A 15,571-nucleotide genomic window follows, 5' to 3' on the forward strand; every position below is an offset into this window, starting at 1 on the left:
TACGTTATTGTTATTATTATTATTATTTTATTATTATTATTATTATTATTTTTATTATTATTATGTTGTAATGATGTTGTTTGTACTGTTTTTTTATAAATTTTATTAAAAAGGGCCCCTAAATATCAGTTAACCTACTGAGCTAAACTGGAAGGGTTACCCCCTTTAAATATGGTTGGGGAAAAAAAAAAAGGCTTCTTTTCAAAATGAATGCTGTACATTTTCTGAATATATACCATAAAACAATAAATAAAGCCACTTTAACATCAATCTGTATCTTGGAGTGTATTTAACTGGCATTAAATCACCTAAACTACTGTATAAACCAGTTTTTGATTTATTTTGTTTTTTGAAAATTAATGTACAGTGTATGTAGGTTAATTTTGCAAACTAAAGAGGGGGCTTCAACTCAGGATTAAGCCCACTGGGCTTCAATTCAAAGTTTTACGGTATGTATGTATTTTACAACAGCCGTAGTTACAGTATGTTGATCAATGGTGGGAATAATGGTTGTTTTGATAATAGATAAGATGAAGTTAATTAATGTGAATGATATTGGTATTCTTCTGAAATAAATTTCATTGAATTTAACATTTGAGACATTTTGAAATTGCAGGTGCTAAATGCATGCCTGATGCCTGCCAATCAGGAAGATAATGGTATTCAATCAACAAGGCGGTTCCGTGAAGCCTTCCTCAATGCGGGGGGACTTAGTCTGATTGTGAGCATCTTACAGAAAGATGCAATTCCAGCTGATGCGGATGAGGAGACTAGAAGGGGGTGCTACTCGATTTGTATTCAACTAGCAAGGTATGATTTCAGAGGAACCATCTTTCCTATCCTGACAGACTAAAAATACTAAATTTGCCAACATTATCAAACTAAAAACCAACTTTAATTCATCTTAAGTCGATTATTTTGCTTAAGTCAATTTTATCAATATTGCTTTAACTTAAAAATTGCTTAAAATTAAAAAAGTCGTAATTAAAAGTTGTACGTATGAACCATCTTAGATGATTTTTAAGCTAAGATTTTGCTAAGATGGTTTGATAATTCAGCTTAAGATATTTGCTTAGGGACATCTAAACTTTTTTGACTTAAGATATTTGCTAAGCTGAAATTGATAAATCCCAGGCCAGGTATTTAGGTTTTTAATGGGTATTGACTATTGTCAGGTTAATAAGCTTTTTAAAGCAGATCATGGTTCTAGAACTAGTGGTCATTCACTCAAGCTTAGACGTCATTTTTTGTAGAGCAAAGTTGCGTCAAAATGCATTTTTGAGAAGAGTGGTTATTTCATGGAATTTTTTGCCCGAAGAAGCAGTTGCTGCCTCTACAATTAACAACTTCAAGTGTATTCTTGATAAGCATTGGGCTAACCATCTGCTCAAATAAGGCCCTTATCAGCTAATTGACCTGATAACATCGAGGGGCCTGATTGGCATCGTTTTACTAGGGTCTCAATTTCCAGGTTAAAAATCCTGGAATTCTGTATATTTAGTGGTATATTTAGTATGCAGTTAGTAGTATTAGCAATGATTCTTCCACATGTTTGTTCAGTGCCATGGAACATTGCTTGATGTGGAGTACACATCTTAAGATTGTTAGCATCTTGAGATCTTGGTTCTCTGATTAGCTGTTATGTTTAATTTATCCTCTTCCATATTTATATTCTGCTACCCTTCCTTACACCTGGTCCATAACCAAATTGAGATTTTGTGGTTTGGTTGAACCCTTTTTTGAGTGAATCCCTCTGATAAACCTAAATCACCCTTCCACTTGCATAAAAAAACCCCAAAAACATGAAAATAATTATGAAATTTACCATTTACATGTTAGAATAGCTTCAGCACCATGAGCTACAATCCCTTAGAAGAGCTCTACTACTAGGCTACATCAGATCACATAGTGCCCCCTGAAAGTAAGGTCTCCTTAATGAAATTGGTTACAGGCCCACCACTAAAAAATATACACAATACATTAGAAACTCAAACTGTAAACTTGAAAATGTGATTGTCTTGTGCAGATTTGTACTTTGCGGTCAAACAATGACTGCTTTAATGGAGAATGATCTGTCAATATCGTCCAGTCAGCATGAAGCAACACTGGATAGCTCTGGTTTTTCCAGCTCCAGCGTTGGTTCCTCATCCCCAAGGAAATCTAGCCTCTGGAATCGAATGAACAGTTTTGAAAGTGCCGGTGGTGATTTCAGTGGGAAAGAGGGAACAGCAGTTGCAATATCTGTCATCCAGGTAAAATGATTAAAATATTTTTTTTTTAGATATGTAATTCAACGTTTAGAAGTTTAAACAGAGTATACGTCCATGATTGCACGATTCATGCGTGTCACCTGGGCGGCAGCTGCAGGGAGACTATATTTGACAAGCACAAATCAAATTAAGGAAAGCAAAGCATTATAAGATCCCATCTTTTTAATCAGTTATTCTCTTATGTTCCAGACAATGAGCCCAACAGAGTATACGTCCATGATTGCACAATTCATGCGAGTCACCTGGGCGGCGGCTGCAGGGAGACTATATTTGGCAAGCACAAATCAAATTAAGGAAAGCAATGCCCCATCTTTCAATATGGGTAGGAGAAGCAGGCAGAGTAGTACAGGCAAGACATACTATGTATTATATTATTATTTTTTGTGTTTGTTAGATGTATTGTTACAAGTTATTCTTAAGAAACTATATGATTTCTTTTTAAAAAATTTCAATTTATTTTCTCTACATTTTTAAAGTGCTTTAAGATGATATATTTTGCATAATCATTCTAGGCGACATGCAACATTAGTCATTGGCATTAAGGTCCAGATTAAATTACAAAATTACAATACATACCACAGTAAATATAAATTGAAAATGTAAGTTAGATGTACAGAAAATAATTTAATAATTTATTTTTATGAAATTCCAGGAGAGACATTTTATAAATGCTAAAAAACTTAATTATTGATTAATTAGGAAGTACAGCGAGCTCATCAAGTGAGAGTGATGTACTGCATCTACAAAGCGGCGTCTGCTTGTTGAAGTCTAAGGTATCCACCGGTGATGCCATGATTGCTCGGGATGCTTTGGAATTGCTTGTTGCTTGCCTTCAACTACGTAGCCAGCTACTTAGTAAGTATTATGCATTAACACTCCACAACAGCAAAGATCTATGTACCACAAGTAGGTCATACAACTACCTCTTCCATTTGGAGACAGTCAAAAAGCTGTCTGTACAAACCAACACACTGATAACACATGCAATGATTTCCACTGTATACATTGGTATAAAGAGGCAGATTTAGTAACCAAATATTGCTCAGGACTCCGGGACAATGTAACAGATTAGGCTAAGAATTGCATGACCTTCGTTAAAACCAATCCTTGCTCATTCGCACAGGCGTTGTCATGATTTAAACATTTTCTTTTGTCTAAATAATAAGTTTTTGTGTCTTCTGTCTTCTTTCACCATAACTTTAAATATTTTCTTTTACTTTCTTGCATCTAGATTCTTTCTACAGCCTACCATCAGTAAATGATTTCATAATAGAGATTCTGTTAGCATCAGGTCACCAGGACGTCAGGAGAGCTGCCATGGAGCAACTGTACATACTAGCTACTACACATATTCCAGACAGCCCCTATCTTCTTCAGCCAAGGCTCTTTCTAATTCAGGTGTTGATCAAAGCCCATGTTCCATTGTGGATCACCAGTACATACACCAGAGCTTCAAACTTAAGGTATGCTTATAGGAACGAAGAACCTTTAATAAGTGATTTTGACTGATTGATTGATACAAGAGTGATGTAGTTGCTATGCTGGAAGATCCAGCATTTTAAATTTATGTTTCATGTACCTGTTTCCTTTTATCAACTTTGTATTGAATTTTAGTTGATTATGTTGATTGCTACTTACATGTTTTAGAGTTTTAATGGTTAAAAAATAATTTTGGGATAATGAAACAATCATATTTGTGTTTGTACAATCATATTTTTTTTTGTAATATAATAATTTTCTTCGTCCTTTTGCAGATTACTGAGTCAGTGCAAGCAGTATTTTGATTTAAGATGTCTTTTATTCGAAAGATTGACAAGTGAGATAACACTGCATTTTTTTAATGAATGTACATAACAAGGGTTATTTGATACTTCTAATGAAATGAAATTAAAATGTTTAATGATGTTCTTTACTGCAATTGTGATGATAATATAAATTTAATAATTCAACAAATGAAAAGGCAATGGTGATTATTACGGTATTGACAGTGTTGGTGAATATGATTGCAGTAGCAGTGATGATGTTGATGGCAAAGAATATTTCCTACCTGTTTAAAGTTATCACAGAAAGTAATTTGTTTTATGTATACTTTTAGAACTGCTTTCAAGTTAAATATAATCAAATTGTTCAATTCATATTTAATGTCTTTACTTCCATTATGTTTTCTGCCTAAGGCCAAGAGCAGAGTATTCTTGGGGTGAACCCGCGATCAATGCTAGAAGATGAAATAGAGTGGCTTGGCAATTTCGAGTCTGGTGCTGGTGAGGAAAGTGCTGTTGAAATGGAGAACCAGTTGATCACAGGGCATCTGCAGTTGATGAAGAGTCTTCTGACTTGTGAGAATGTTGATAAGAAACAGATAGGTAAATTATATATGGTTTCTGACACATGTTTATGTGGCATTTCAATGCTATACATTTGGTGGATCTATGTTCATCCTTTTATTCCTGTTGAGGTGTAAACATGCTGAGTTATTTCTGGTATGATTGGCTGTTAATGTTGCATATTATGTTTGTAGCTAAACAGTTAATAACTTCAAATTAATAACCATGTGTGTGTTTGTTGTTGTAAGCAAACAGTTAATAACATAAAATTATAATCAAAGTGTTTTTCTTGTAGGGAAACAGTTAATTTCCAACATGCTGAATGACTATTTGTACCCAGCTTCTCGTCTGATTCTAGCCAATGCAAACAACCCAAGGATCACATCAAACTTAAACCTCAACCCCAAGTAAGTTATTTCACTATGCTGTTAATACAGTTGAATCTCTCGTAAATGACCAGTCTCAGGTCCATGTGAGATGAAATGGACTTAAAGTGATGTTGGGTCAGAGGTATAAATAATCAATACAACAGCGTAATATGTAATAATTGCTATTGTAAAAGGCTTCTGTAATCATTTACACGTATGGTTGTGGTATTTTTTTTGCGGAATGGTGGCTTGGCGGAGGTAAGAGAGACATTGCTGTCAGTAGGTCCTGCTTTGGACAAAGAGATGAGATGCTGAACCTAGGCCTCAGATTTCTCTTTTCATTGTATTTTGAAGGTTGGTGTGTAATGATGCCAAGTCTGCTGCATATGATCTGCTTGTGACTCTTTGTGAAGATTGTGCCGAGAATCTTAGACAGGTGGCTCAACACCTGTCCTTGATGCATCATCAGCCAACTCCCTCTGTACAGCCGCAATGGGATGTAAGTTGTCAGTGGTGGTCTAGCGGTGTAGTGCTCTATTTTTCATAGGATTGCTATTGGTTGTGCAAATGACTATGCGTCTGTTCCAAGGTAAAACAACGCAACTGCACAAAAATATAATAGCAGTTACGTTGTTCTGCCATGTGATGGCCGTATAAAGTACGGTATGTCTTATTATAATTTATCTTCCCTAATCTTAATCAATATGTACCTTCATTTAATTGTTTTGCAGTTATCACCACCAGTGGACGGTCGATCACCGAGTGGGTATGTTGGTCTGAAGAATGGTGGTGCTACTTGTTACATGAATTCTGTAATTCAGCTTCTTTATATGGTTCCAGGTATTCGTGAGGTAAAGTGTTTTCAACTGAAACCATTTTTGTATATCCTCATCCTGTTTGAGGCTCTGTCCAGACTATAACATTTTATTTGACAAAAACAAGACTCATTATGATCATATATAGGCACATCATGACCATATATAGGCACATCATGACCATATATAGGCACATCATGACCATATAGGTGCACATCACGAAAATATATAGGCACATCTTGACCATATAATAGGCATATCATGACCATATATAAGCACATCATGACAATGTATAGGCACATCGTGGCCATATGTACTGTAGGCACATCATGACCATATATATGCACATAATGACTACATATAGGTACAACATGACCATATATTGGCACATCATGACCATATTATAGACACATCATGACCATATATAGGCACATAATGACTACATATAGGTACAACATGACCATATATTGGCACATCATGACCATATTATAGAGACACATCATGACCATATATAGGCACATAATGACTACATATACTGTAGGTACAACATGACCATATATTGGCACATCATAACCATATTATAGACACATCATGACCATATATAGGCATTTCGTGACCATATAGAGGCACATCATGGCCATATATAGGCACATCATGACCATGTATAGGCACATCATGACCATGTAGATGCACACCATGACCATATATAGGCAAATAATATTCATATATAGGTGCATCATGACCATATATAGGCACATCATGACTATATATAGGCACATCATTACCATATAGAAGCACACCATGACCATATATAGGCACGTCATATTCATATATAGGTGCATCATATTCATATATACGTGCATCATGACCATATATAGGCACATCATGACCATATAGAGGCACATCATGATCATCATATCTATATAAGCGCACAACATTTTTTTGTCAAAATGAAATTGATATTTTTGACAGCTTAAGGAATTATTTTAATTTTTGTAAGTGATGTATTTTTTAAATATTTTATGATGATTACTTACTAATAATTGTCATAGTTAGTGTTTTTATTTTCTTTTTTAAAGGAAATACTTAGCTGCCATGACAACGATGATGATGAGGAAACCGTTTTCTACCAGCTTCAAATGATCTTCGGTCACCTGATGGAAAGTAAGCTGCAGTTTTATGAGCCGGATCGTTTTTGGCGAGTGTTCAAACTGTGGGGTGAGCCAGTGAACATTCGTGAACAGCAAGATGCATTTGAATTTTTCACTGATCTAACAGATCAGATTGATGAGTTCCTCAAGGTATGTGTGCTGCTACGGCATTTTAACATCACCTTTCACTTTCATGATGGTTGAATGGCCAAGCGGTTGAGTCAGGGGGGCCGCAAACTATAGCCATGATATCGGCATTGATTTGAATGGCACCCTTTTCTATGGTCCTGCTGGGTGGAACAAGTCTTCTCGGATAAGGACTACAAACCATAATCCGTGTATACACAATTTGGCTCATGTGCACCTTACAGAACCCAGAACATCTTTTGATACGAGTAGGAGGTTACCCTGGTTTTCTGGTTCATACAGTCCCTGTTGTGGACAGAGGAGAGTAGGTGGTATCGAATTACTGGGTAGCTTGGACACAAAGAGACCCTTAGGGGAGAAGCAAGTTACTTTAAGAGCTAACCTACGCCTTGAGCTCTTTGAGACCAAGTATAAATGTCTATATCAAACTAACTATTAGTTATTACATTACAGTTAAATTCAATCAGATAGATATATTTCATTTTTTTCCATTTCCCTTTCAAGATGGAAGATCTATAGAGCATTAATTATCTACATAACATTGTATTTACTTCGTACTCGATATCAATCAAAACAAAAGAATTTATTGATTTTATTCATTTTTAAACATATTGTGTATGTCAATAAATAATTATTTTCATTTGTTTGTAATGATTAATTTATGTTTAATGTAAACCTCCCTTTTTGAAACATGTTTGTTTTTGTTTTCAGGCAAATGGCAAGAAACAGGTATTCAAAAGCAAATTCCAGGGAGTCTTCACAGACCAGAAAATATGTCAAGACTGCCCTCATAGGTAAGTTAATTGACAAAACTAAATATATATTGTTGCCAAGCGTTTTCTGGCAACATTAAATAGAATTATTCTAGAATTATGTAAAGATGTTAGGAGATAGTGAGCATGTTTTGACAAACAACTGAATGTTGTTTACTTGTTTTTATCTACAGTAGAGGCCAGCTTGATCCAGTTATGTAAAGACAGATTTGCATAAAGTGTTATGTGTTGTTGTAGTTGAGATATACAATAATTTTAAAAGATTTGGAACCCCTTTAAATTTAAACCTTGTGTTAGGATTTATAATGCTGTTTAGGTAATAATGGCAATGCGTTTATTTTTGGTTATTTTTTATAAATGTAACTGTAGACTGTGAAATCTAAACAAGAAACTAAACCATTGGTACAAACAGGCAGTATAAAAGCATAATCTTAAAAATGCCCCTCCCTGTATGTAAATGTATTGACTATATGTTTTGTATTTTTGTGCTCAATGGTATATGCTATTTATATATTTTAAGGTACGAACGAGAGGAAGAATTCTTTGCTCTAAACCTTACTGTTAAAAGTCAGAACCTTGAGGCCTCGTTAGAGCAGTTTGTTCGTGGTGAGATGTTGGAAGGGGATAATGCATATCTTTGCGAAAAGTGCAATGAAAAGGTAAAAAGGAACGTCAGAAAAATAAAATTGGCAAAGGTTGTGGAAAAGAATGGTATCACAGCTGCTGTAGAATGTCAGGGATAGCCCACACCCTGTGAACACACACTATACACACAATGGTTATGGGTGACAATATTGTAATAATGATTTCTTCTCGGTATTTAGCTTCATAGCCTTCAGTATTCAGATTTCATGCCTTAAAGATAATGTGTAATATCATTGCCTTTCTAAAATATTTGGCTGCAAATTATACTAATCTTATATTACATTAAGGACATGGAAACAAAACCAAGAAAAATTATGTATTATTGCCATAACATAATGAGTTAGGGATTATGTGTTCTGTCAATACTATATTTGTAATGTACTTTTATGTATTAAATGCAATATCTTTTTAAAATTTCCAATATATAATTGTATCAATAATTAATAATTTATTTGTACAGTATTTTACATGTTTTTATGTAATGTATTATTTTAGGCATCCTGTAATTGGCTTTTTGCTGTTAGATGATGATTTGAAATTAAAATAAAATAACATCATCAGAAAATGTTTGGATGGAGACTATGGATATAATAATTCTAGGATTTAAAGAAGCAATAGCTTATCCAATATGATTTGGCAGCAAACAATTAATGTATAATGAGTTGGAGTTTATTCCTAAGTCTGGGAGAAATTATAAAAACATACTGTGCAGGTATGAGGTTTAAAAACATGATAAACATTTTGTTGTTTTACAATTGTTGTTCTGTTTCAGCGCAATACTATTAAGAGAACATGCATCAAAACGTTACCTCCAGTGTTGGTAATTCATTTGAAGCGGTTTGGCTATGATTGGGAGGCAGGAAGAGCCCTGAAATTTGATGATCATTTTAAGGTAGAAATTCTTTGGAAATTTTTTTTTTTCATCTTAAAAACTCAATGAATTTTTGTCTGGTGCAAGGATTTGCCAGTCTGGGGGAGGGTATAAGTTGGCTGGGACAGGCCATTAAACCTAGCTTTAACTAGTTTAAAATGCTAATTTAATTACCCATTCACTAATATTATGAATATGTAGAGTGACATCATTTTAAATATGTAAACTTGTTGATGGTCTTTGCTTGGACAGTGTTTGAAGACGAATAGAGAACAGTAAGTGATTAAAGGGACAAACAACAAAAAAAAAAAACCCTGTTGAAAAACTTAGGAAAACAAGATAGAAAAAAAAAATCACAACAAAACAATGGCTTTTCGTTGTGGGTTAAAGCCAATAATTTGAATGTAGACATTGCAGGATTTATATATTATTGATGCTTTCTTTTCTGGCAGTTTCCGTGGGTGTTGGATATGGAACCATACACATCAGAAGGAATGAGTCGACGAGAGAACAATGCCGAGCAGCAAGAAGTAGATGCACCGACAGAGAGCATAACAAAGACCAAAGCCAAGCACAGCAAACTTGATGAACTTTATCAACTAGTTGGCGTTCTCGTCCATAGTGGGCAAGCAAACGCTGGCCATTATTATTCCTTTATAAGGGATAGATGGTACGTTTACTTTCTAGTCCGATCGCATAATTGTCACCGTGGTTATAAACTTTTGGAAATACCTTCCAAAAGTTATTTATCTGTTTTATCTTTTTCCTGTGTATTTCTTTGTTTACCTTACCTTACCTCTGGATCTACCACTCCACTGCATAAGGTTTCCCTCCTCCAAAGGCTTCTCAGAATCACTTTATGCTTAATCTCAGGAATATGTAGACCTTAACATACTGACAGTCATCATTGGGAATGGGTGTGATGGTGGAAGAAACTATGCCCCAACAGTTTATCAGGGTGGGGTAAGGATTTCTTTAAACACATGCTGTGTTGAGACACCGGGTCATGTCAGATCACTGAAGTTAAGTGAGGGCCCCAATAGATCAGCTCAGGCTGGATGGACCACCCTCACAAAATATCTTCGAAATAAATAATTAGTGGTGGGTCTGTCTAATACTTGGGTGAGTTTAGTCCACTAGCAGTACATGAGTATATGCAAAAACTACCTCTATAGATGCAGTGTTAAATCCAAGTAATTATTATCAGATAAAACAAGACTCAGTGTACACAACTCAATTGTGTACACGTTAAAGAACCCAGGGCATCCCTTTTGAAAAGCAGGGAGTTATTTTGATATTTTTTGGTCCACTACGACCTCATCCTGTAGGACTAATTGTCCGATAGTCAACAGACTAGTTCTTACCACTTATAAACCAGGCAATGGAGGCCATGGTGTCACTTAGCAGATAATGTGTCATCCACAATCAAAAGAAACATACAAATATTAGTAGTATATTAGATTGTGTTTTGCTCACCAGGTATTGGAATTAACATTTAGGAAATCTTGTAGAAACATTTATAATGATAAGTTAAGTACAGTACATAAAAGTTTCAGCCACTTTACAGTGGGTTCAACTAAACAGTTAATGTTACTACTATACTGCATTTAACCAATGTTCACTAATTGTTCAAGTGTATTTTCAATGTTTACTATTGTTTTTGTAGTGCTTTCATTTTTTATTTTAACTTTAATTTTCGTTTGAATAGGGGAACATCCATGAACAACGCCAGTAAGGGTAAATGGTTCAAGTTCAATGACACAGTAGTAGAAGGCTTTGACATGACAGATAGCACGATTGAGACCGAATGTTTTGGTGGTTCCTATAAACCCAAGCTCTATGATCATGGTAGGTGTTTGTGCATAGTGTATTCATTACAGCAACAGTCTCAAGTATTCACATTTTGGTACTATAAAAAAATTTATTAGAATTAAATGATTGAATTTATTTCGATGCTCATGCACATACTGTACAAGATAAAACATGATTTGTGAACAGAGCCCATTAGGCTGGAGTCCATCCCATTTCCAATTGAAATAAAATCCTTAATAGTTTTAATTTTTAAATTATGTAATTTTCTTATTTTTTCTTTGCTAAACCAAGATATGAATTTATGTTTTTGTAATAAAAAGTGGACTATAAAGTATTAATTGATTGAATGATTTATATTTTTATTTGTTTATTTATGTAACATCCCTTATTAGCCACCTGTGTGTCAGTGTGTTTATTTTTCAGCTAGATTTTCAGAATTAATTCAAATTCTGAAAAATCTAAGACTGGTACAGGACAGCTATATACATGTATGGGATGCCTAATTTGTGTTTTATGTCTGTTACTAGGAACTTCGTATTCAGAGACCAGGTTACGTTACTGGAGTGGATATATGCTTTTCTATGAGAAGATTGAGGGAACTAAAACTCCAGATTCAACGCTGCAGCGGTCATCAGTTCCAAGGGCAGCCATTCTGAAACATGACAGCGAAGGGGACATTCAAGTGTAAGTACCTGTCTCTTAGATCAGAATGACAAAATAAACTAAGCATCCACTGGAAGGAATCCCAATATCTGCAGACGGATCCGTTTCGGCCTTCCAGGCCTCATCAGTGCAGCTAGGGTACAGACCCAAACGAAACGTTTGACCAGCTTAGGCAGGGCCCAAACTAGTCCCACGACCACTAATGATTACAGAGCCAAACCAAGGCAATATATATACACAGCCCAGGTGTGAATGCAAATAGTGGAATACAAGCTATGCGGCTCAGTTCCAGTAGATACAGAGAATATTTTGTCATTCTTAATGCATCCTACAAAATTCTTATCAGACAGCACTAGTCCGTGAATTTGTGAACAAGATCGGAGATCTAAAGATGCAATCTCTACCGTGCATCAATGGCGGCGTTGGATCTCAATAGAGATTCTTAAATAATATATAAGTTTGAAAGGCAAATGGGAAAAACCCATAAAACAGCAAACGGCCATATAATGCAAAACAATATATATATATATATAATATAATTCGCCTAACTTTAATAATCGATAGTCAATTTATTTTACATGCCAAATTGTTTTTTTTCCAACGATCTGTTAAGTCAAATTTTATTTAAGTTCAACAATCTTTTAAAATCATTATGGATTCGAATTAAGCAAGTTCAACTGTATTACATATTTAATTTAAATATAAGATTATGCAGTAGAATCTTTGTTTCAATCATGTTGTGTAAATTTATGTGTTAATTTCTGGATGAAATCGTCTTGTATTATTTCCTACAATAATGTTAGATTTTACAAAATCACTTGCTGAACAACTCCCTGCAAATAATTTTCATGATGAGAATGGGTTTATAATGCACTGTAAACCAACCGACTGTACTTTCCTTTTTTTTTCATAATTGTTTTTTATTTTATTATGTTGATAGCTTCATTAAATAATCGATGCATTTATCTCTATCTCAGTATAAATTCGTCTCCGGAGTTTTCTCCAATACACAACTCAGACGAGCTAAATGAACTCTCTGCCCTTGTTCAGAAGGGTGAAAGACGTGGTATCTTTGTAGATAAGATGTCGCCGACAATTCAGAAATTCATCTTGGACGACAACTTGCAGTATATGCGTAATCGGGACATCTTCAGTGCCGACTATTTTAATTTTATTCGCTCACTCGTATCGTGCAACAGTGTAAGTGAAAAAAAAGGGTACCATTTCAAATCTCTTGTTATTAAAACACTAGTGAATCAACTATAAAATATGTTTTTATTAGTTTTATATGGAGTATGGGGATGTCCATGTATGCTGTTATTCCTTGTTTTAAAATCCATGAATGAATGTTAAACACGTTATTATCTTTATCAATAGAAATTTCATGCAGCATATGTTTATTTTGTGTTTTTATGTAGAGTCATATATACCTGAAGGATTACAGTGCAATGGCAGAAACAAGTATTGAATTAGTGACAAACTTCCTGCTGAACACCTATTTCAGAACCAAAAAGTCTTTCAGGTTGGTGCTCTCTATATCTGGGCTTTTGAATTTATTTAGCAATATTGGCATTTGATACTGATGGTTGAATGAGTGAGAGACTGAGGAGAAAAGAATTAATAGAAGGAAATTTGGAAAAGGCTAAATAGATGAGTTTGCTGGTGAGGAGTGTATCAGATTTCGAAGGAAGAAATAGAGTGATAAGATAGAGAGGATGAATGTGAATCTTAGAAGATGGAGACAACATGTGCATGACAGGGAAGGAAGGAGAAATTTGGTAGGCAAGAGAGGGATTAGGCCTAAAAAAAATTTTTTATGATGGCGTAACAGGCCCCAAAAATTAGGGTAGGTAGGGATTTTTTTTTTTTTTTTTTTTTTTTTTAACTGCCTTGAAATCTATAAAATCAATAAAATATGCCTTTAAAGCCCCTAATTGTCATATTTTTCATCCTTGGACCACTTTTGAAACATTTAGCGTGATGCCCGACCACACCGACTTGGCTCACGTAAACTTCGTGAAATTTAAATAAAAATGTCTAGAGTCGGTCAGGTTTGCCAACATAACATTTTTTTTTTAGACCTTAAGTTAGGAAGGGATCGGGTAAAGACAAAACAATGTTGCCTAATTAAATGTAAAATAATTGACTTTCCCATGCCCCATTAGTTCTAATTTGACATATAGCATTTTTTTCTTGCTTTCCCTAAAAAAAATGTAAAGTTGCTAAGTTTTCAATTGCTTAATTAAATGTAAAATAACTAACTTTCCCATTCCTCCATTAGTTCTAATTGACATAGCTTTTTTTTTTCTTGCTTTATCCCTAAAAGAAATGTAAAGTTTCTAATTTTTAAACATGATTGCATATCTATTCTGAGGCTTCAGAAACATTGACAGCAAAAGTTGATGTTCAGTAGTTTGTGATTCTTGCTCTGTATTACTGTACTTTCATGTAGATTAAACAGAAATGTGTACTCTATTTTTTGAAGGAACGATCAGGATGAATGGGAACACTGCATAGAGGTGCTGCTTCGTAACAGTCCACACAGCTGTGCTTGGTTTATTAAGCACCTCAATACTGAAATAGGAACACCGTACATCAGGTCAGTACTAGAGTAATCATCAACAATCGTAGATAGTTCACTGAGGAGAAGAAGAATTATGATAAGTGGCGACGATGTATGTGTACTGTGTTCTGCTGTTGCAGTAGTCATTTGCAACCTGTTATCTTGCTATTGGTAAACATGTAGCCCAATGCTATCCTGTCGCATGAGTAAATGTTAATTGTACAGATTTCAATGTATACAAGAAGCCTTTACATTTATTCCAAATTTGTATTTCTTTAATTTATTTATTATTTAATTTCTTTATTTTTTTTCCTTTTTTTTCTTTTTCTTATTTCATTTCATTTTATTCAATATCAAAATCGCAGTTGAGACTGAATTAAATGATACTTACAATAATACAGAACAGTAATATAAAAACATAAAAGGAAAGTAATATAAAAACATCAAAGGATTAATTATTAATAAACAATACACAAACAGCACAGACATTCAGAAAAAGATTAAAAACATTAAGAATTGCATTATTTACAAATTATGATTAAATTTTATCCTAACAAATTCGCAATCAAGGTAGAATAAATTGAAATTTACAAAACTATGGCAAGTAGGCAAATATAAAACATCAAAACATCAATTAAACACGAGCACAAGACAAAAAAAGGAGATAAAATTTGAAACATAAGCAGTTAAACATAAGGTTAAAAACATAAGTAATAAAATCGATTATTTTAATTATTAATTATTGGATCATTAAAATCGTACCATTATTTTAAGTATTATTATTAACATCAAATATAAAAATTCAATCATCCGAACAAAGCACACAGAAAAAGATTTCAATTAGAACTACATTAAAATTGGGAACGAAAAACGCGACATGAAAAAGTGGCCAAAAGAAAAAAAAAAGAAGAAAAGGTTGTCATGCATTATTTCATGGTTACTATTGTTATATTATTTTTTTTTATTAATAGGCTTATTAAATAGTGAATAAATAAATAAATAAATAACATTAAATAATTAATAAATAAATAACATTCATAACTAATAATACAATAAAACTACAATGATTAAAATGATAATATAATATTAAAATAATAATAATAATAATAATAATAATAATAATAATAATAATAATAATATCAACAATTGTGTCTTCTGGCTCTCTGGTG

General features: G+C 33.9%; 1 protein-coding gene across 1 annotated transcript in view; it reads left to right on the forward strand.

Moving 5' to 3' along the window:
• LOC117116388 (ubiquitin carboxyl-terminal hydrolase 24-like) overlaps positions 1-15,571 on the forward strand; it is a 45,764-nt gene that overhangs the window by 22,425 nt on the left and 7,768 nt on the right. The window contains exons 24-43 of the mRNA XM_033260417.1: positions 617-810; positions 2,027-2,252; positions 2,460-2,619; positions 2,970-3,125; positions 3,502-3,733; positions 4,025-4,086; positions 4,445-4,633; positions 4,890-5,001; positions 5,317-5,461; positions 5,694-5,813; positions 6,857-7,078; positions 7,787-7,869; positions 8,369-8,507; positions 9,266-9,385; positions 9,817-10,034; positions 11,073-11,212; positions 11,704-11,860; positions 12,817-13,039; positions 13,258-13,361; positions 14,325-14,438. Of these exons, the coding sequence (XP_033116308.1) occupies positions 617-810; positions 2,027-2,252; positions 2,460-2,619; positions 2,970-3,125; positions 3,502-3,733; positions 4,025-4,086; positions 4,445-4,633; positions 4,890-5,001; positions 5,317-5,461; positions 5,694-5,813; positions 6,857-7,078; positions 7,787-7,869; positions 8,369-8,507; positions 9,266-9,385; positions 9,817-10,034; positions 11,073-11,212; positions 11,704-11,860; positions 12,817-13,039; positions 13,258-13,361; positions 14,325-14,438 (3,116 nt within the window). The remainder of the gene's footprint in view (positions 1-616; positions 811-2,026; positions 2,253-2,459; positions 2,620-2,969; positions 3,126-3,501; positions 3,734-4,024; positions 4,087-4,444; positions 4,634-4,889; positions 5,002-5,316; positions 5,462-5,693; positions 5,814-6,856; positions 7,079-7,786; positions 7,870-8,368; positions 8,508-9,265; positions 9,386-9,816; positions 10,035-11,072; positions 11,213-11,703; positions 11,861-12,816; positions 13,040-13,257; positions 13,362-14,324; positions 14,439-15,571) is intronic.

This window comes from Anneissia japonica, unplaced genomic scaffold (genome assembly GCF_011630105.1).
Source record: "Anneissia japonica isolate Jap-2015-1 unplaced genomic scaffold, ASM1163010v1 scaffold287769_len469884_cov163, whole genome shotgun sequence".
Lineage (NCBI taxonomy): Eukaryota > Metazoa > Echinodermata > Crinoidea > Comatulida > Comatulidae > Anneissia > Anneissia japonica.